Here is a 20,410-nt window from a genome sequence, read left to right as displayed (position 1 = left end):
GCGTGATGCCACGGTCGAGTTCCAGGGCATCTGCCTGGTGGGACCCAAGCCAGGTCCCTGGAACATGCAGAGGCCCCCAGACCACCCAGAGGCCCCAAGCATGTGTGGTCTCAGAGTTCTGCAGAGAGGAGGTGCTGACACACCTGGTCTTTGGCATCGGGAGCCCTGTATCCCTGGTGGGGGCCGGTAACTAAAACAAACTGCTTTTCTGGGGAATGTGAGGTTGGGGGACCCGGGACACGTTTAGAGCAATGGTGTTTAGGACAGTTTGACAGCTTTCACGGATTGTCCTGTTTCTTACCACTCCAGTAATTTGCTGCAAGGTTTGCATCTCTGGGGACTTCCCTGCAGGCTCAGATGGTAAAGAATCTGCCTGCAATGTAGGAGACCCAGGTTCAGTCCCTGGGTCAGGAGGATCCTCTGGAGAAGAGAATGGCAACCCACTTCGGTATACTTGCCTGGAGAATCCCATGGACAGAGGAGCCTGGCAGTTTACACAGTCTGTGGGGTCGCACAGAGTTGGACATGACTGAGTGACCGACACTTTCATCTGCATCCCTGGGTCCTCCCCAGGGTCAGATCCCACAGCGTAGTCCCCATTGCTGCTTCCTTCAAGCCCGATTCGAGTGGAAGGAGAACAGGCCAGGATGGCCTGGGACTCCAAAGCGCGGGCAGCACAAGTTTTCAACACACACCAGAGCTGCCCCTCAGCTTGGCCACCGTGATGCACTGGGACGTCAGGGGTCTCTCTTTAATAAAAGAGTGTTTCCGTGGGATTTGCTTTTAAGAGACGACCCCCCCCCCCATGACCGGTGTGTGGAGGGCATGGCCTTGTCGTGGGCCCCCAGTGGGTGATCGTAGCTTGGATGGAGGGCCTGGGTGGTTTTCAGAGCAACCTTGTAACTTGGAATGTCCTTGTGGGATGAAAAGTAGGACCCACTTCACCCAAAGACCTTCAGGCTTTGATTCTGCTGCCTCTGAAGGTTCAGTTCTGTGTCTGTTGATTTAGTGAAAGGTTCTGAGAGCCACTGGGGAGCCAGCCACACAGGCAACATGGTGGCCGATGGACCTGCTGCACGCACACTGGAGCTGGCTGGACTTCACAGGCCATCTAGGGCTGGGCCAATGCAGTGTCTGCGTCCCTGAGCCACACAGGCTGGTCCCCTCCAGGTGGGGTGCTGCTCTCCCTGGTGGGGTCAAGGGTCAGGGCCGCCCCAGCACTGGCAGGCTCCTCACCAGGTGTGCCCCCCAGTCACAAGAAGGCATCAGAGAAGCAGGCCCAGCCCTCATAGGCAGTGCTGTGTTTGGCCACTGCAGGCTTCCGTGAAGGCCAGGCCCCTCCACCCCATAGCGTGGTGGCTCTGTGAGGGGAAAACGAAGGTGCCAGGCCGACCTCTGCTCCTTCATAGGCTCACAGGTCTGTGCAGGGCATTGGCCACACATGACCAGGTGTCATCACAGCCTCCCCAAGTAAACGGAGCTAGCAATGGCACCAGCAGGGCCCCAAGGATCAGCTCTGACCATGTTCTTAGCAGCATCTCCCTTTCAGACCTTGTCCCCAGAGATGATGCTGGGGCTCCTGGAAGGAACCTCCTGCTCAACACTTGGGGAGAAGCACCCAGCCCAGCACTGATGGCCTCTGGGTGTCTGGACAGCCCTTGCTGATGCTGCCCTTCACCTGTTGCAGTGAGTGTGGAGGTGTCCAGCCAAAGGCATCGCCATCTGCTGCTGGGTCCTTGTCAGGCCCCGTGGCTAGGAAATCAGAACAGAATGAGAGAAAGGCCCAGAATCTTCCAGCCAGGCAGCCCCTCAGGTTGCTGTAGCAGGTGGCTTTCTTTCAGGACACCTGCTCCTGGGAGGAGAACAAGTTCGCCTCGAGCATCCACCAAGAAGACATCATTTACAATCTTAAGTCACTTCAGTCCTGTCTGACACTTTGCGACCCTATGGACTCAGGAGCCTACCAGGCTCCTCTGTCCCTGGGGTTCTCCAGACAAGAATTCGGGAGTGGGCTGCCATTTACAATGCTAACAAGCTTCCAAAAATCAGAAGCGAGGATAGCCCTCGCATCCTGTCGACCCTTGTGCCAGGAGGGGAGGGGCGGCTCAGTGAAGCCTTGTGCCCTGTGGGGAGCTGTCGACGCCACAGGAGAGTCTAGTCAACAGAAAGTTCCTACAGGACCTGGTTTCATCTTCCGAAGGACCTTCCTGTATCCAAAGTGGGCATGAAGGTCGGGTCTCTTGACAGAAGGGCCTGTAACCCCCTGCAGGACATCAGGCAGCCTTTCCCTCAATCCTCGTCACCTTTGGGCTTCACTATCCTGTGTGTTCTCGCATGAGGGTTTCACAAAGGGAAGACACCATTTCAAAATCTCCTGGCACAAGTTTCCTGGACAGTCAGCCCTTGACCGGAGATCCTGTTCCTCTCCCTCTCTGAACTGGCTGTCCTGGACCAGAGGCATGGCGAAGGGCTCCCTGGTCTCTGCAGAAGGTGACAACACACAGACAGGGTCCTCCCTCCATCACTTAAGGAACAGTTCATCCTATCCGTGCAGCAGGAAAAGGTCAGGCAAGAAACATGTAATGAAGTGGCTTTATTGTCATAATTTTATAATATGTAGTAACTGTCAGTGTTCGTTCACGTAGATGGAATCAGTCATTTGCAGATTTGGGGGAGGACTGGACAGGTCAGTGGAGATAGATGTTAAACCCTGCTTTTGAGTAGAGACTTGTAGCAAAGGGCGGCAGCTGACATTTGTTTTGGACTGAACACTTCTTCACTGTCTGCTGCTCTGGCCTCTCTGGAAAGGACTGCAAATTGGCTGTGGACATGTCCTGGAGATCAGGCGACAGACGTTTGGACTGTAGTCCTGTAGGACTGGCCCAGCAAACAGATTGTTTCAGAAAACTGCTTGTTACAGTGAAGAGGGGGCTCGGGCACGCAAGATGGAGGAAGGGGTCTGGGTTCCCCGGGGACTGGAGCCCACTGCCAGAAGCAATGAAATACCCAGAACACGGTGTCAGCCAGCTTGACTCGGCGGCCCCTGTGCCCGACCGCTGCTCTAGGTGCCCACTGGCTGTGTGCTTTCCAGAAGGGTGAGCTATGCAGTAGCCACGAGAGCTCCGGGCAGAGGGACAGACTGTTCATACAACTTTAATGCCCTGGGAATGCCCAGGTACATAGATGTGGGACCCCCACCATGGCCACCATGTCTGACAATGGGGACCACAGAGAACCCAGGCCTGCCAGAGCCTGAGCCTGGTGTCCTGGGTGCTTAATCCCCAAAATTACCATCCAGTCCCACCCACTGAGGAGGAAGAGGGGGTGCAGGAAGATGGGCTTGCCTGAGGCTTCAGAGCAGGTAAGTGGAGGAAGTGGAATTCAAACCTTGACACACAGTGACAGTCACCCTTGTGTACAGTTGACAGATTCATGCCATCTTGTAACCATCAACACTGTCAACATAAATAGTTTAATGGCAAGGTTCAAGGGAGGAAGGACTGTCTTTTCAATACATGGTGCTGGGAAAACTGGATAGTCATATGCAAAAGAATGGAGTTGACCCTTACCTCATACCATTTACAAAAATTAGAATGTATCAAAGGTCTAAATGTGAAACCTAAACAATAAATTCTTAGAAGAAAAGATAGAACACAAAGCTCACATCTTTGGATGTGGCAATTATTTCTTGGATATAACACCAAAGGCACAGGCAACAAGTGAAGAAAAATAAGCAAGTTGTACTTCATGAAAATTTAAACACATTTTGTGCATCAGACACTAGCATCAGAGTAAAAAGGCAACCCAAAGAGTGGGAGAAAATATTTGCAAATCAAACATCTGATAACAGATTAATATCTAGAATATACAGAGACCTCCTAAAACTCAATAACAACAAAAAAAGCTGATTCAAAAATAGGCAAGGACTTGAATAAACATTTTTCCAAAGAAGGTAAACAGATGGCCAATAAGCACGTGAAAACATGTTCAACATCACTAATCACTGGAGAAATGAAAAACAAAGCTACAGTGAGATACCACACCCATTAGGATGGCCAACAACCCAGAAACAACAAGTTTGGGCAAGGATGTGGAGAAACAGGAAGATTTGTGCACTGTTAGTAGGAATAAAATGGTACAGCCAGTGTGGCAAACACTGGCGGTTTCTCAAAAAACTCATAAATAGAATTACCATATAATCCAGCAATTCCATTCTGAGTATTTACCCCCAAAGAACTGAAAGCAGGGCCTTGAAGTGATATTTGTTCAGTCACGTTCGTGTGTGCTTAGTCACTTTAGTCGTGTCCAACACTTTGCGACCGCATGGACTGCAGCCTGCCAGGCTCCTCGGTCCATGGGATTTCCCAGGCAAGAATATGGGAATGGGTTGCCATTCCCTTCTTCAGGGGATCTTCCTGACCCAGGGATCAAACCAGGGTCTCTTATGTCTCCTGCATTGGGAAGCAGGATCTTTACCATGAGCTTTCCAAGATCTTTACCAGGATCTTTCCCAGGATCTTTACCTGGGAAGTCATGTTCACAACAGCATTATTCACAATAGCTGAGTTGTGGAAATAACCCAAGCATCCCTGCACTGATGAATGCATAAGCAAAATGTGGTGTAGACATACTTACAGTGGAAGATTACTCAGCCTTAGGAAGGGGATTCTGACACATGCTGTAACATGGACGAAACCCGAGGACATTATGCTGAGTGAAAAAAACCAGTCACAAAAAAGACAAGTACTGTACAATTTGATAGGTGCCGAGAGCGGTCAAATTCATGCTGACAGAAAGTAGAATGGTGGTGGGTTGGGGGAAGAGGGCCATGGGGAGTCAGTGTCTAATGGAGATGGAGTTTCAGTTTTCCCAAATGAGAAGGTTGAAGATGGATGGTGGTGATAGCTGCACAACATTATGAATGTACTTACTACCACTGAACTCTACACTTAAAGAGAGATTAGGATGGTAAACTTTCTGTTATGTGTCATTTTACCATAATAAAAAACTGGGGGAAAAAAAAATCAGTGGTTGCTAGGGATTAAGCAAGAGGGAGGGAAGGACAAGAAGAGGACATCAGATTTTCAGGGCGGTGAGCACACTCTGTGTGATGCTGTGAAGATGGACACATGTCGCTAAGCATTTGTCTGAACATGTGGATGTAGCGTGAACTCTGATGTAAACTCTGGACTCTTGGTGACGTGATGTGTCCACATATGAGCATGTGCTAACTTGCCTCAGTTGTGTCTGACTCTTGGCGATCCTATGGATTGTAGCCCTCCAGGCTCCTCTGTCCATGGGCTTCTCCAGGCAAGAATACTGGAATGGGTTGCCATTTCCTTCTCCAGTGTTTGAGCATGGATTGTAGCAAACACACAGCTCTGGTGGGGGATGTGGGTGGTGGCAAGGCTGTTGGATGGGGTGTGTGGGAACTCTGTACTTTCTGTTCAGTTTTGGTGTGGACATAAAATTTCTCTAAAAAAGAAAATCTATAATTAAAGAAAAAACAACAACAAAAGCCACCTGCCAAATGGTTTTTTTAAGTGGCTGAGCCATTTTGTATTTCCAGCACCAAAGACTCCCCAGCACTTAGTACTGTCGCTTTTCCTTTTTTAAGCCATTCTAATCCATGTGTTTTAATTTGCATTTCCCTTATGAATAGTGCTGTCCACCATCCTTTCCTGCACGTCAGGCCATCGGTACACCCTCCTTAGGAGATGTCTGGGCACTCAGCTTCCTTATCGACCCTCCCTGCGCCCACAGTCACTGCACCCCTTCCCTTTCACCTGGGGGAGGTGCCGAGGCTCAGGGAGAAGGACTGGGTTTGCTTTTTCTGCTGCGGGGCCCAGTTCCCAGAGTCCATACTGGGGCGGGGTGCACATGGACTGGCCTCCACGATGGCCATCTACCAATAGCTCATCTCCCTACTGGTTTTTCACAGAAACCAGTGAAAGTATATAAAGCTTTCTCTTTTTAGTCTCCCAGGACACAAGCTCCCTTGGTTTGGGACAAGGAAATGCTCATTTGAGGCCCCACTGAGGTCACTGCCCAGAAGGGTCTTCAGGTTCTAGAAAGTTGCTTTTCCTGTGGCCTCTGCTGGCAGCTTTTGAACTTCTCAAGACTTTGGAAAGTGACCCCCACCTGCTGGTCCCTTCTCAAGGAAGCCAGGTTGTTTTTTTACTGTCTTCTTGCCTGGTTTCACAGAGCGCGCAGGATGGTACTGCTGTGGGGATCATGACCCCAGTCACAGGCCACCGAATTTCTTCACGGGTCTCTGTTCCCATCACTTTGGTCTCGGGAACTCTTCAGACTCTCAAAAACTATCAAGGATCCCCATAGAGCTTCTGCATACATGGGTTTTATCTATGGATATTTACCATATTAGAAATTTTAAAATAAATATTAATTAAAAAAACACATTTATCAACATAAATATTTAAAAATGAAAACCAGCTCTATTTTTTCCAAACAAACAAACAAAAAAAATAGACTCTTTAGATCACAAAGCAATGGGTACAGAACTTGTGGTGTTTTATCCATCAGAATGTTATACAGGAGGTAAGATAGACTGTGTTTAGAGCTGTATATGTCAACATGGATACATCTTAAAAACAATGTTGAATAAAAGAATAGTTTTCACTTTTATACCTTTAAAAAAAAAGCTTAAAAATGGATTTTATGTGTTCATGGTGGTGGTGGTTTAGTCGCTAAGTGGTGGCAAGCTCTTGTGAGAACCCATGGAGGTCTGTAGCCCGCCAGATTCCTCTGTGGTGATGGTGGTAGGGGCCAGCTAAGTCATGTCCTACTCTTGCAACCCCATTGACTGTAACCTGCCAGGCTCCTCTGTCCATGGGATTCTCTAGGCAAGAATACTGGACTGGGTTGCCCTTTCCTTCTCCAGTGGATCTTCCCGACACCAGGAATCAAACCGAGGTTTCCTGCATTGCAGGCTGATTCTTTACCAACTGAGCTATAACGGAAGCCGATTCCCTTATAAATCAAGCAGGCATGGAGGTGGCCACACAGTTCAGGATGGCCCTGCCTCTGGAGTGGGGAGTCACACATCACCTGCAGCATGGGCTCCAGGTGTGTGTGCTGCTCTGCAGAAACTACAAAGCGTAAGTGAAGGGGAGTAAAGGCAATGGGAGGGCAGCGCTTCCGTTCCCCTCGTCCAGTGTGCGCAGGACAGCTGATTTCATTCGGTTCTGACTGCACACATCACACACCAGACACGGAATGAAGGAGCAGGCTTGTCGGCCGATTACAGGAGGTCTGGGGAGGATGGGGGCACAGTCATGCCGTCACTGTTGTGGGGGGCTGGGGGACTCCCAGGGCACAGGGAGGATGGAGGGTAGTTCTCAACAGGGTCTCGAGGCGCAGGGCAGCGCCACCCCAGGGGACCACAGCTCGTCGGGAGGACGCTGGGTCCACGCACCTGAGTCCAGGGCTGCAGTCACCTTCTCCCAGGGACGCGAAGACACCACACGGCCCCGCCGTCCTATGACATCCCCTCCCCTAAGCCGGCGACTACTTCGCCGGGTCTAAGAACCTGGCGTCCCGCACGGTCAGCACACCTGAGACACCCTGCCCCGCGCCCCGCAGGTGCCCCCCGCCCCGTTCTCGGTCCCAGGTCCAACGTCCGCCGCTCGGCCTGCGACCGCTTCGCCGTTCCCGGTGTTGCCGCCAGGGGCCGCCGCCGGGCCCCTATGACACAGCAACAATAGGGGCCGCTCTGGCCCGCGGGCCGCCGGCCCGCGCTTCCTCCGGAAGAGAGCCGCCGGCGCGGGGGCGGGTCTGCTGGTGGGACGGGCGGCGGCCCTCGCCAATCGCCCGCAGACTAGTGCCCGCCCCGCTCCTGACGTAGCCCAATCAGCGGCGAGAGCGGCGGGCGGGGCGGGGCGAGCGGGGTCTTCCGGCGGGGCCCGGCAGGCGCTGAGGAGGAAGAGCGAACCCGGACGGCGCCTCTCGGCGGAGTCTCGGCGCGGGCCAGGTGCGGGGTCGTCGGGGGCGGGGACGGTTATGGGGGTGGTCGGGGGCGGGGCCTGCGACGTCGGCGGTCCCCGGGCGGGCGCCGGGTCGGCTGGGGCCGCAGAAGCCGGGGGCAAGCGCAGGCGGGGGCTCTTCGGCACCCCGGCCGCCGCCCCGGGCCCGCGGCGCCCGCAGCCGAGAGCGCCGGGCGGTGGGGCCTGCGGGTGGGAGCGGGTCTTCACTCGCGCAGAGTCCTCGCCGGCCGCCGGACTCGCGTTTCCTCAGGTGCTCGCTCGGGTTTTCTCTCCGAGGGGAGCGAGCCGGCCGCGCTGCAGTTTACCGGCCGTGTGTCCGGTAGAAGCGAGGTTTAGGCCGAAGTCTGGCCTGCCATCCAGCGTGTTAGCGGCCTGTCTGCCCAGCTCGAGGTTTTATATCTTTCGGAGCCGCAGGTTAATAGATTATTTAAAATGTACGGAACGTGGTGTTGACGAAGGTCCCCAGCTGCCATGCGGTTTAGATGCACAGGTAAATTTCGGGGTTTGAGAAACGGGAGCAGAAGCTGATAACCTGGCCCCGTGGGCCGGCCCACCCCGGAATGAGTTCGGCCGCAGGTGTCGGGCGTCTGAGGCCTGGCCCGGCTCCGAGAGGCGCTTTCCTTCTGCTGTTCGAGCGCAGCATTCGAGGAGGACGTTAGGGTGTCCGCCGTCGTGACCGGGCCTGCGCGATGGTGCTTCTTTTAGGATGACGACTTCAGGAGCTCTGTTTCCAAGCCTGGTGCCAGGCTCCCGTGGGTCCTCCAACAAGTATTTGGTGGAGTTTCGGGCCGGAAAAATGTCATTAAAAGGAACTACCGTCACCCCAGATAAACGGAAAGGGCTTGTGTACATTCAGCAGACGGATGACTCCCTCATTCACTTTTGCTGGAAAGACAGGACATCGGGGAACGTGGAGGATGTAAGTGTCTGGGAGTGAACCTTGTCTTAAGGACACCTACCCTCCCCCCGCCCCCCAGTGGTTAGGACAGCGTGTCTTTACAGCAGGACACCGCGCTCTGGGCTTGAAGCAACTGGTTGACAGCTTGGAGTGTGTTGGTGGGGTACGTGGATCTGCTTGTGGGCTTTTTAGTCTCAACGATTATGTCCATCTCCTCTTGTCACCCGGTGCATGTGTAAAACTCTGAAGATCAGGTGCCTAAAATTGGAGAAATCGTGTAAAAATCCTGACCTTGATCACAGCCCCTCTAGAAAGCTTTCTTTAGTGATCATTTTATTCAGACAGTATCGTTTTTTTTGTTAAGTTCAGGAGCAGGTCAGGGCTGACTTTTTAACTCATCTTGGAATGTTGCTCCCAAAACGTCTCTATTAAAAGTCCTCCAGGAGCCAGAAACCCCACTTCCCTGTTCAGTACCAGGCCCCTCTCCTGGCCCTCACGACCTTCCTGGGGTGCCTGTGACCCTCGTTTGTCTGCCCTGCACAGACCCTGCTGGTGAGGGGCTTGGTCTCTGTGTCCCGGGGCTTCTGCCCAGCCCACCACACAACCCCAGGCCCGGGCCCGGCCTGTATTCCTGGAGGTCCTGGGGCCCAGCAGTGCCTCTCTTTAGGATCTGATCATCTTCCCCGATGACTGTGAGTTCAAGCGCGTGCCACAGTGCCCCAGCGGGAGGGTCTACGTGCTCAAGTTTAAGGCAGGGTCCAAACGACTCTTCTTCTGGATGCAGGTATGCAGGTTTTGTTTACTTTTTCTCTTAAAATCTTGTCATAAAATTAGGTTAGAAATTTGCTCATTGGGCCTTTGGGTATCTGTGGGTTTTTTATAGTCTCCCCGCCCCCCAAAACCCCTTCATATACAAGTCGTATTCCATGAAGGCGTGAATTAGGTCTGTTTTCTAATTCTATTCAGTGTATAAAATAATGGATTTTCCTGGTAGCACAGGCACTAAAGAATCTGCCTGCAATGTAGGAGACCCAAGCTCAATGCCTAGCGTATAGTAGGTACCCAGAAAATATTGTTGTTTGATTGACCTATGTTATTTTATTTTCAAACACAATTTTTGAAAAGTGCCAGCTTATCAGAATTAGCTGTTCTGATGATAGAATTTGCTTTCACTTATCAGCTGGTGCTGACCCTGCTTGCCATGGAACCTAAGGATTCAAGAGTATCACTGTGTGTGGGGGGGGTAGGGTGAGGGAGGGGGATGTTGTAGCAGACTCTGCCAGAGTCCAGAGTGTGTAGCTTGGCTTTGGGGGTCCTTTCAAGGCTGGAAATCCCTGGGCCACTGACAGAAGTGATTCTGGGCTGGGTCCCATCTCTGCCTGTGGTTTGCTGGTCTCCCAGTGTCCCCTCCAGGGTCATGAGAAGCCCAGACCGGAAGCCAGGTGAACCCTGTGTGGTGACCCTGTCTTGTGTCTTCCCCTTGGTGTGCTCTGGGGGCCTCTGGGTGGCAGTGCACCAGTCATGGGTGCTCTGTCTCGAAGTTCCGAGGGTGCCCTCAGGGTGATGCTGCCTGATGACCCCCTGCATGCCCAGGTGCTCACCGTCAGCACCCAGCTAACTCTGGAGGGCTGCAGGCCAGGGCTGGTTGGTGACAGTGGTGTAATTACAGGGTTATTTTACAGCATTACATGTGTTGAAGGATTTGAGGTTTTATTTTATTTTTTATTTTTAAAAAAACTTTGACTTGAAGTTTGAAACAGCAAAATTCTGTAAAGCAATTATCCTTCAATAAAAAATTAATGAAAAAAAAAAGTTTGACAACCATTTTTAAAGTCTTTATTGAATTTGTTATATTATTGCTCCTGTTTTTGGTTTTTTTTGGCCCCCGAGGCATGTGGGATCTTAGGTCCCTGACTAGGGCTTGAATCCTCACCCCCTGCAGTGGAAAGTGAAGTCCTACCCACTGGACCACCAGGGACATCCGGGATTTGTGGTTTAAGACAGTCACATAAAGAGCCTCATCCTGGAGGATCGGGTTACTTGTATGCCAAGTGCTCCTAGCGCATCAGTCTCCCCATCTGTAAGATGGGTGGGCTGCTCAGCTGCGCCTGTTGCTGTGTCCTCCCCACAGGAACCCAAGACGGACCAGGATGAGGAGCACTGCCGGAAGGTCAACGAATATCTGAACAACCCGCCGATGCCCGGAGCCCTGGGGGCGAGTGGGAGCGGAGGCCACGAGCTGTCTGCGCTGGGCGGTAATGGTCACCTTCCCGGATGTGCTGTGAGGTTGGAGTCGGTTTCCGCTGACGTGGACCCTGGGTGGTGCGGGCCGGTGGCTAAGCGGAGGTGGAGGATCCAGGTTAGGAGCCCCGTGGGGCGGTTCCGGAGTTGGTCCTTGTTCTTGTCTTCAGTTGGTGACCTGTCTGTGAGCCCTATTGTGCTGGCTCCTGGCAGGAGACACTCAGTGCACAGCTCAGGGGCAGCTGAGATGGGGGCCACCTCCAGGACCCTGGTGGCGGTGGAGGGGTGGGGGCAGACCCAGCTGGAGGCCCCTGGCCGCCGCAGCCCCGATCTGAGCACCTTCTGTCCTGCAGGGGAGGGTGGCCTGCAGAGCCTGCTGGGGAACATGAGCCACAGCCAGCTCATGCAGCTCATCGGACCTGCCGGCCTCGGAGGACTAGGTAACGTGCTGAGGGCTTGGGAGCCTCTTAGTAACAGAGTCGGGCAGCTTGCAGCTTCTAGTCGGCTCTGTCAGAGCCATGTCTGTGTGCTGGCTTCTCTGGGCAGGGGCGTGGTTTGCCTTAGGGTTTGACCTGGCACCAGGCGGGCAAGGCCTTCCAGGGCCCCCAGGGAGGACAGTTTCATACTAAAGGGGAGCACAGCTGGCTGAGGAGCAGGCACTAAGAACATGGGACAGGGATCCTGCCTGGGCCCACTGGTCTCCCAGGTTGGCCTGTCTGTTGGGGAACGCTTGTTACTTTGTACTGAATTTGGACTGTGTCCTTGAGTTTGGGTGCATTGGTAGTGTCATGGGATGGAGAAGTGATAGACTCAGTGGGTTAAGCTGCCAGAACACGCCTGAGGAGTCCCGGCCCTGGGCCCCCACAGACAGGCCCTCTCTGCTTCTTCCTCTGCTTGTCCTGGGCTGTAGTGCTGGGTGGGTCTGCTCTGTGGTGGGGGAGTGGGCCTCCGGCCAGGCGTGAGTTTTGAACTGTGTCCTTGCTCCTTGCAGGTGGCCTGGGGGCCCTGACCGGGCCAGGCCTGGCCAGCTTACTGGGGAGCGGAGGGCCTCCGGCAAGCAGCTCTTCGTCCAGGTAGGTGAGCCTCACCCCTGGCTCTCTGGTGTCACCAGGTGTTGCCTCCTTCACAGAGGCTGGACATACGAGATGCTGAAGCACAGAGTAGGCACCTGGGGAGGGTCTGTCCATTTCATGGTTCAGACTTCTAGAGATCTGGCAGCACAAGGAGGTCTGGGGCAGGACGGATGTGTTTTGGTACCTTTGTGGGCATGTAACCCTCCAGTGTCCCCTTGCTCTCCCCAGCTCCCGGAGCCAGTCAGCAGCGGTCACCCCGTCCTCCACCACCTCCTCCACTCGCGCCACCCCAGCCCCTTCCGCTCCAGCAGCTGCCTCAGCAACCAGCCCGAGCCCCGCGCCCAGCTCAGGTGACGGAGCCAGCACAGCAGCCAGCCCCGCCCAGCCCATCCAGCTCAGCGACCTGCAGAGCATCCTGGCCACCATGAGTGTGCCGGCCGGGCCGGGAAGTGGCCAGCAAGGTAACTCGGAGCCTCTGCCCCTGCCTCTCTCGCCTCGCCTCACCACACCACGCCCGGAAGGTCCACAATTGAGTCTATCACTGTCCTCCTGCGTGGGCATCCTGGCTGGCCTCCAGCCACTGACGGCCACTGCCTGTGCCCTAGTTGACCTGGCCAGCGTGCTGACACCGGAGATCATGGCCCCCATCCTTGCCAACGCGGATGTCCAGGAGCGCCTGCTGCCCTACCTGCCATCAGGGGAGTCCCTGCCGCAAACCGCGGAGGAGATCCAGAACACGCTGACCTCACCCCAGTTCCAGCAGGTAGACACATGGCCCAGGTGTCCTGCGGGAAGCTTGGTGTAGGGGACACGGCTGCCTGCAGCACGGCCCCTGGCACCAAGTGTCTTGGTTCCTGCGGCCCCTTCAGCTCCCTCATGGACTCAGGTGCCTGGCTCTTCCCACAGGCCCTCGGCATGTTCAGTGCGGCCTTGGCCTCGGGGCAGCTGGGCCCCCTCATGTGCCAGTTTGGGCTGCCCGCGGAGGCTGTGGAGGCCGCCAACAAGGGTGGTAAGTATCTGCGCCCCCACCCCTCGGCCACAGGTGAGGCCTTGTTGTAGTTGAAAAGAAAGGCTTCCCTCGTGTGCAGAGGATGCCTAGTCCTATGACCCTGGCCTCCGTCTGGCTTTCACCTCCCGTCCCCTGGTCAGCAGTGCCGGGCCCGAGGCTGGAAAGGTCACGTCAGGCTTTTTAATGCGTTTTAGACGTGGAAGCATTTGCCAAAGCCATGCAGAACAGCGCCAGCCCTGAGCAGCAGGAGGGCGACGGGAAGGACAAGAAGGACGAAGAAGAGGACATGAGCCTGGATTAGGTTGCCTGCGGCCACGAGGGCTGAACCCCCAGGTCATTTGGCCTCAGTAGTGGCGTTTGTGATCACACCCTCTCACCTCTGCCCCAATGTGCTAATCAGTAAAAGTCTTTTCTTTTATCTGCCAACTCTGGATTGTCTGCGTGCCAGGGTGGGCTGACGGGAGTTGGGTGCAAGAAGCTCCTCTGGGCCTGGGTTCTGACTCTGAGGGACAGTCGTGCTGGGCTTGGGCCTCCAGACCCACTGGGCTGCTTTTCTTTTTCTACATTTAAAGTCAACACTCAGTTACACAGGTTACTTTTTAATTTTTGTTTCAAGAAGCAGGGGGGGCCAGTGATTTACAGCTTTCCTATTACTGAATATTGGTGGAAGGGAAATTTCATAATTAAATTGAAAGATAAAAAATACAAACCCCCATTTTACAGTGTTATTTACCCTTTCCTTTAGGAAGTCAGACATAACTTAAAAACCACTCCCAGAAATAAGACTTTATTACCCATAGAATCTGGAGTCTAGGTAAATACACACAGACTTCATCTAAGAAGCTGGCTGAGGGTGGTGGTATCTGCACGTTGGGTGGAGGGGCTGGGGGCTCTGGGGGGCAAGACCTTGCCTGACGGGGCAGACCACCTGTGGGCTCCAGAAGACCCCCTCGTGCGGCTGTGCTACGTGGCTGGGCAGCCGCTGGCCCCCACTGCCCCCTGCACGCCCGCAGTAGGAGGCCAGGTGACCGACACCTGGTTGAGCACTAGGTTCCGCACGCAGCCGTTGTAGGGAGGCCTTTTCCAGGGTTCTAAAGGCGGGGAGGAGAGGGCCCCGGTTGGAGCAGAGGCTGGTGTCTCATCAGGCCTGGCCTCCCCACTCTCAACCTCAGCACCTGGTGCCCAGGGCAGCCTTCCCCCTCCCCCTGCCCCCAGGCCGAGGCTGCACTCACCTGGCAGGCCCCCGAGGTGCAGTGGCACCAGGGTGTTGGTCCAGGTGGCCGGCGCTGGGCCCAGGGTGTGGTTGCTCTGCTGGTCCACCTCCAGCCGGAGCACGTTCCCGCCTTTGGTCACTGCAAGCACGGCTTCCTTGTGGCTGGGCCAGGGGCTGTTCACCCTGTTTCTTTGGCTTTAAGTCCCTGCCACCCTCCCCACCGGGGGCCTGCGGCTGACCCCTGCCAAGTCCCTCCAGGCTCGACTGCAGCAGGTGGGGGTCAGGAGTGTCCCCTACCTCCCGCTGGGAGAGGCCCCGGCTCACCTCCCAGTCGGTGCCAGTGCCCATCACACAGTGCTGCGGGGCGTGTCACCAGTGTGGAGAACTCACCAGCGCCATCGTTGGCCCACAGCAGGACCTGGGGGTGTGAGAGGTCAAGGGGGCCCCGCCTGCCCCGATCCCACCCTGAGGCTGCGGCTCACACCTGTCTTACCTGCTTCCCCAGCACCTGCAGCTCTAGGTATGGGGGTGTCTGTCCCCGGCCCAAGTGGAAGACCAGGCCGGTGGCTGTCTGGGGCCGCACCTCCAGCTCCAGGGCCACGTCGGGCAGTGTGGCCCCCAGGGTGTCTGCAAGGAGGGGCGGTGAGAGAGGGAGGGCTTCAGCCCCAGGCCCTGCCCTTTCTGGCTGTCACTCTTCTGCCCCTCTGCCACCCCAAGAGACCTGGGAGGGCATGGGTCAGGGACAGACCTAGAGTGACGGCTCCCCCGCTGCCTGTGAAGAACAGGCCCTTCTCCAGGGGCCCTGAGAAGCAGGGTGTGACCCCCACCATCCGTGTGGGGGCCCCCAGGAGCCGCCCATCCAGCCTCAGCCTCTTCACACAACCCCTGAACCCAGGTCTGCTGATGGCCACCTGTGGGAACACAGAGAGTGGGCTGGGGTCAGGTCCCTGGGGTGCTGAGGAAGGTGGACAGCATCTGGCTGGGGAGGGGCGGGAGGCTGGGCAAGATGGTACTCACTGGGAGCCTGGGGCTATGGCCACTGGCAGGAAGGCCCCCCACAAAGAGTGTGTGTGGTGGGGGGCCCTGCTGCCCCTGGTGTTGCCGGCCTGGCCCCTCCTGGCTCTGGGCCCAGACCCCGTCTGTGACCAGCTGGATCCGACTTCTCTCCCAGCGCACGGACACCTGGGGGTGGGGAGAGGTACATCAGGGTGGGAGCTCCCAGATGCCCCCCGACCCGCTGCCCCGTGTTCCTTCTCCCAGTCCCTTACCGTATGCCACTGGCCAATGCGTGAACGCTGGCGGCTCTGGACTCGGAGCTGGGGCCCAGGGCCTTCGGTCTGAGCTACAAAGCGTCTGTGGTTCAGGAAGAGAAGCAGGGAGGGGCTGCTGGCTGTCTGGGGGACAGCGAGGAGCAGGAACCCTCGGGGGGCGTGTGGGCGGACGAGCATGGAGAGCTGTGACCTGGAAGCCAAGCAAGGGCGTCAGCCTTGTGCCCTACCTCCACCCCACCGTGGCACCCCCCACCCTGGCCCCCACCCAGGCTTACCAGTCACTGGGGGAGGCCGGGACATGTGCAAACTCCAGGTAACTGGTCAGGGGACCCCCAAACTGGTAGGCGTCTCGGATGGTCCTGAGGGACCCAGGTGGCGAGCAGGCAGAGTCCTGGGCAGGCTGCCGGCTTCGGCGGGCAGCCTGGGTGGGTCGGATGGGAATGCAGGGACATGAGGAGGCGCCCTTCTGCCCACCCCAGCCCCGCCGCCCACACCCCTCCTGTACCCCACCTTCCGAGACACGGTGGCCCGCAGCCCTTGTGGGACCTGCTCCGGGAGCTGGGTGCGAGGGGCTGGGGCGCAGCCTGAGCTCACATTGAAGCCGCCCAGGTTCTCCTGCAGGTCAAACACGCGCTGAGGCCCGAGGAGCCTGCGGAGGGCGAGGGGTGCAGGTCAGTGGCTGAGGCCAAGTCAGCAGGTTCTTGCCAGCAAACACCACCCCCCACCCCCATGCCCACTCAGCTCACCGCAGGACAAAAACATTGCTGATGCAGCCACTGAAGTTACGAACGTCATCGGCCTTGGGCGAGCCCCCCAGGAGGAGCTGAGGAGGCCCTGCGGGCTGAGGCTGGGGCCGTGGCCCCCGGTAGGGTTTCATCTCCTGAAGCTGGTCGTCCACGTAGAGCCAGACCCTGGTGAGGAGAGTGGTATTTCCCTGCCCTGCCACCCAACCCGCAGTGCATTGTCCCCAAACCCTCAGCCCTGCCTCCCTGCCCTGGAGAGGCCAGGTGAGCCGGGCTCACCCCGTGCTGTTGCTGTAGAAAGTGACGTAGTGGGCAGCCCCATCATCAAAACGCTCTTGTGTCTTCAGCTCAGTCCTGGCCAGCCGGAGGGTCACATGACCCTGCTGCAGGGTCACCTCGCATGGCCCACCCTGAAGAGCATGGTTGGGTCAGTGAGCCAGGCTGGGGGCCCAGACTCCCTCTGGCCACAAGCCCCAACCCTGCTGCCCTGGAGGTGGGGCGGACGTACCAGGGACTCTCGTTGGAAGAGCAGCGCACTGTCCTGGCTGCTGCGGAAGCCAAAGCCAGAGTAGACATCACCTGTGAGGGGCACAGCATCGCTGGGGAGAGCCAGGCGCAGGAAGCCGTGGCCGTGGAAAGTCATGGCCCGTCCCACCTGCGGGCAGAGTGACTGTGAGGGCCTGCGGTGGCAGCTGGAAAGGGCACGCACACGGCCGGGGGCAGGAGGGGACTCACCAGCAGGTCAGTGGTGCAGCCGGCGCTGATGCCCGTGGTGTTCAGCCTCTTGAGATCCACGTACTTGCCCAGGGCCTTGATGCCCTTGACGCAGCCTCGCACAGAGCCTCCAGAGGGGAAGAGCTGCCGCAGGCTGCAGGCACCAGTGCCCATGGGATGAGCCACAGGGGTGGCCTCCCCGGGCCCTGCCCCCCCACCCCCACCCCCCGCCCCAGGCCAGTGCTCACCTAGCAGGCAGTTGGCTGGGCGGCACGCCCCCCAGGTAGTAGGCATCAGCCAGCTCCAGCACATTCTCCTGCTCCACGCTGAACACTGTGGTCCTCTCAACGCGCACCAGCACACGCTTCCGGTTGCCCCCCAGCAAGAACACCTGGATCTGGGAGGCGCCAGCACAGGTGGGCACCTTCAGGGGAGCTGCGACCCCTGCTGCCCCTCTCCACCCAGGGCCTTCTCTGAACCCAGCCTTACCGCCTTGCTGGTTGCAGTCAGCTGTGGCGGAGGTTGCTGCAGCGGGTCGGCCTCCTTCAGGCCTGCGCCAAAATCATAGAGGAGCACGAGTTTGCCTTCTTGCACAGCCAGGCACAGGAACTGGTCCTGGGGAAAGGGGAGGGTCAGCACAGCCAAGTGGGCAGGGGAGAGGGCATGGACAGCAGGCAGGCAGGGGCATGGATAGTAGATGGGGGCATGGACAGCAGGCAGGCAGGGGCATGGATAGTAGATGGGGGCATGGACAGCAGGCAGGCAGGGGCATGGATAGTGGGTGGGGGCATGGACAGCAGGCGAGGTGGGGGGTGTGGATAGTGGGTGGGGGAAGGAGGCGGGCATGGACAAGCGGACATGCCTGATGCTGCAGGAAGAAGATGATGCCGCTGTAGGACACGAGTCTCAGCTCCTGGTCGAAGCGTTTGGTGTTGCTGAACTGGCTCTCCATGCTGATGCGGGCAAAACCGGAGCCGTCCAGGTAGGAGCCATCTGTGAGCCATGGGTCCCCGGTTGACTTGGAGCTGCCAGTCAGAGGTGGAAAGGTCAGCTGAGGGTGGGCGGAGTCGGAGTGAGCGCTGGCTCGGACCACACGTACCGGGCACAAGGCTTGTCCACAGCTGTGTCCAGCTGGAAGGTTTTCTCAAAGTTGTAGAGACTGACCACCTCCTCGTTGAGCGTGTCCAGTTCAATGCAACCCCGGTAGCCGGGGAAGCGTAGGGGTTCGGGGGGCTGTGGGCACAGTGCACAGTCAGGGCAGACCCCAGCGGGGAGCTCAGGCCAGACACTGAGCAGGACTTCCTGGGACAGGCGGGCAGGGCGGCTTGGGCAGCCAGGCCGGCCAGGCTCACCGTGAAGTTGCTGGGGTAGCCCCCCACATAGAAGACGAAATCGTCCGGCTGGACATTGAGCAGCCCCTCAGCCCCAGGGGCCACTGTGTCTCCCTTGGTCTCCTGGACCATCCGATTCTCCACCGTCACAGACATGCGGCCAAACTGGAGGATCCTGAGGGCAGAAGTGGGAGGTGAGGTGTGGACACACGGCCACACTCGCAGGTGGGGGAGTGCTGTGGGGACTGGGTGTCCTACCTGTCAATGCTGATGGCCGCGAACTGCTCCCCAATGTCCTCGTCGATGCTGAGGGTCGCAGGCCCTGCCCCGCCGAGCTGGTACACCCAGTGCACCCTCTGGCCCCGCAGAGCCACACCCATGTAGTCACCGGTGGCCTGGGTGACAGGAGACTCAGTGGGGCAGGGCCTCGGGCACCCCACCCGCTCCAGCCTGGCACCCAGCTCCACCCAGCCTGCAGAGCCCGCCTGCTACCTGGCGGCCGCCCATGTACAGCACAAACTGGTCCCCCACGACCTGGCCGACTGTGGGCTCTGGGCTCTGCAGGTAGAACTTGAGGGCAGTGTAGGAGGCGAGGTTGGTGAGGTCCCGAGGGGTGCGCAGCTGCACCCCTGAGCTCCCGTTGAACTTCATGGGCACCTTGACCTGTGGGGACACACGGCCTGTCAGCGTCCGCCTCCTGGTCTCCCAGATGCCCACGTGGCCCTGGCACTCGCACCCACCTTGCTGGCGGCACCACGGGCCTGGGCGATGAGCTCCCGCACGCGGCCAATACTGGCTGACAGAGCCAGGCTGGCGTTGTGTGCCCCGCGGTCCTGCAGGAGGTTCAGCTTGGCCAGCAGCTGTGGCAGCGTCTTCTCCAGGGTGGACACTGCAGGCAGGGAACAGATGGGAAAGCAGCCCTGAGTGCCTGGCCTGCACACCCTGGCCCACCCACCATCAGGGCACCATGCCCCAGGGCTCACCTGAGCGGCCAGCATCAAGCACCACACGGCCCAGGTCCTGGCTCTGCAGGCCCTTGTACTGGCCCTGCCACCGCTCCACGTTCCTGTGCATGTCCTGAAGCTGGGACTGCATGCGGGCAGCCGTGTCCTGGGCCTCGGCGGCCACGGCCTTGGCATGGGCTATCTTCTTGCTCGTCTCATCTGTGGTGGGCCATGTGCAGGCTCAGTGAGGGGGGTGGGCTCATCCCCATGTGGGGAGACCGCTAAGATCCCCCCCTGCCAGGACCAGCAACAGGGAATTAACCCCCGGCCCCTCGCCTCGTGAGAATCTCAGGGCAGTTGAGACTCACCCACCACCCTCTCCCAGATAAGATAGCCCGCCTGTGCCAGCCACACGCCTGAGTGGAGTCCCCTGAAGCCTGCCTGCATCAGATCAGCCTCATCTCCCCCTGGTCGGCCCCCCGCCCTGCCACTCCATCTTTCCTGAGGTCCTTCCAGAGTTCCCGTGGCCCCTAGGCTGGTAGGCAGGGTCCACTCTCAAGTCAGCAGGGATCCCTCCTGTGCCCTGAGCCCTCCTGGCCCCCAGACCCTCGAGGTGTCTCCTGGGTGTCCAGCTCCAGCCACACTGACCTCTGCTGCTGCCGCCACCTCTGAGCCCACTGAACACCTGTACCTTCCCCGCCCGCCCCACGTCCTCTCTCCAAATGCTCCTCGTTCCTCCTGGTTTCACGTGCTACCCAGGCTGACGTTGGGGGCAACCTTTGTTTGGTGTCTTGATTCCCAACCAGAAGAAGGTCCTTAGAGCTGGGGAGAGTCCCTGGGGTTGGAACCACCCTGGTCCCCCTCCTGGATGGTGACCCCACTGGACAGGCAGGGCTGGTGGGTTGATGCCCGTGTGGGCAGGTGCCCCTTCAGTTCTGGGGACAAGAGGTGGGGGAAGTGCAGGGAGGAG

At 57.6% G+C, this 20,410-nt stretch overlaps 2 protein-coding genes across 4 annotated transcripts in view; one reads left to right on the top strand and one right to left on the bottom strand.

Moving 5' to 3' along the window:
* Positions 1 to 7,898: 7,898 nt before the first annotated feature.
* On the top strand, positions 7,899 to 13,650 carry ADRM1 (ADRM1 26S proteasome ubiquitin receptor). 3 transcript variants are annotated; one of them, XM_061126876.1, is made up of 10 exons: positions 7,899 to 7,990; positions 8,709 to 8,922; positions 9,569 to 9,685; positions 11,033 to 11,156; positions 11,496 to 11,582; positions 12,134 to 12,215; positions 12,444 to 12,676; positions 12,821 to 12,978; positions 13,122 to 13,224; positions 13,419 to 13,650. In XM_061126876.1, exons 2-10 carry the CDS (start codon positions 8,710 to 8,712, stop codon positions 13,523 to 13,525), a joined length of 1,224 nt encoding a protein of 407 aa, XP_060982859.1. In that variant the 5' UTR covers positions 7,899 to 7,990; position 8,709; the 3' UTR covers positions 13,526 to 13,650. The 3 variants fall into 3 exon arrangements, with proteins under 3 accessions (XP_060982859.1, XP_060982860.1, XP_060982858.1); XM_061126875.1 differs by lacking the exon at positions 7,899 to 7,990 and adding an exon at positions 8,202 to 8,493; XM_061126877.1 differs by lacking the exons at positions 7,899 to 7,990; positions 9,569 to 9,685 and adding an exon at positions 8,198 to 8,493.
* A 165-nt stretch (positions 13,651 to 13,815) lies between these two features.
* The window catches only part of LAMA5 (laminin subunit alpha 5), a 62,492-nt gene continuing 55,897 nt past the window's right edge, over positions 13,816 to 20,410 (bottom strand). Inside the window, exons 66-87 of the mRNA XM_061125677.1 lie at positions 19,480 to 19,659; positions 19,237 to 19,385; positions 18,989 to 19,159; positions 18,755 to 18,891; positions 18,518 to 18,671; positions 18,265 to 18,398; positions 18,028 to 18,190; positions 17,655 to 17,780; positions 17,414 to 17,562; positions 17,187 to 17,319; positions 16,960 to 17,106; positions 16,731 to 16,861; positions 16,455 to 16,619; positions 16,219 to 16,357; positions 15,984 to 16,129; positions 15,706 to 15,898; positions 15,455 to 15,619; positions 15,186 to 15,348; positions 14,931 to 15,064; positions 14,762 to 14,855; positions 14,457 to 14,576; positions 13,816 to 14,315 (exon numbers count right to left, since the gene is read on the bottom strand). Of these exons, the coding sequence (XP_060981660.1) occupies positions 14,188 to 14,315; positions 14,457 to 14,576; positions 14,762 to 14,855; positions 14,931 to 15,064; positions 15,186 to 15,348; positions 15,455 to 15,619; positions 15,706 to 15,898; positions 15,984 to 16,129; positions 16,219 to 16,357; positions 16,455 to 16,619; positions 16,731 to 16,861; positions 16,960 to 17,106; positions 17,187 to 17,319; positions 17,414 to 17,562; positions 17,655 to 17,780; positions 18,028 to 18,190; positions 18,265 to 18,398; positions 18,518 to 18,671; positions 18,755 to 18,891; positions 18,989 to 19,159; positions 19,237 to 19,385; positions 19,480 to 19,659 (3,221 nt within the window). The 3' untranslated portion in view covers positions 13,816 to 14,187. The remainder of the gene's footprint in view (positions 14,316 to 14,456; positions 14,577 to 14,761; positions 14,856 to 14,930; positions 15,065 to 15,185; positions 15,349 to 15,454; positions 15,620 to 15,705; positions 15,899 to 15,983; positions 16,130 to 16,218; positions 16,358 to 16,454; positions 16,620 to 16,730; positions 16,862 to 16,959; positions 17,107 to 17,186; positions 17,320 to 17,413; positions 17,563 to 17,654; positions 17,781 to 18,027; positions 18,191 to 18,264; positions 18,399 to 18,517; positions 18,672 to 18,754; positions 18,892 to 18,988; positions 19,160 to 19,236; positions 19,386 to 19,479; positions 19,660 to 20,410) is intronic.

The sequence above is a fragment of the Dama dama genome, chromosome 23 (assembly GCF_033118175.1).
Source record: "Dama dama isolate Ldn47 chromosome 23, ASM3311817v1, whole genome shotgun sequence".
Classification (NCBI taxonomy): domain Eukaryota; kingdom Metazoa; phylum Chordata; class Mammalia; order Artiodactyla; family Cervidae; genus Dama; species Dama dama.
Note: the sequence above shows the minus strand (reverse complement) of the source record. Positions and strands in the feature narration are given on the sequence as shown.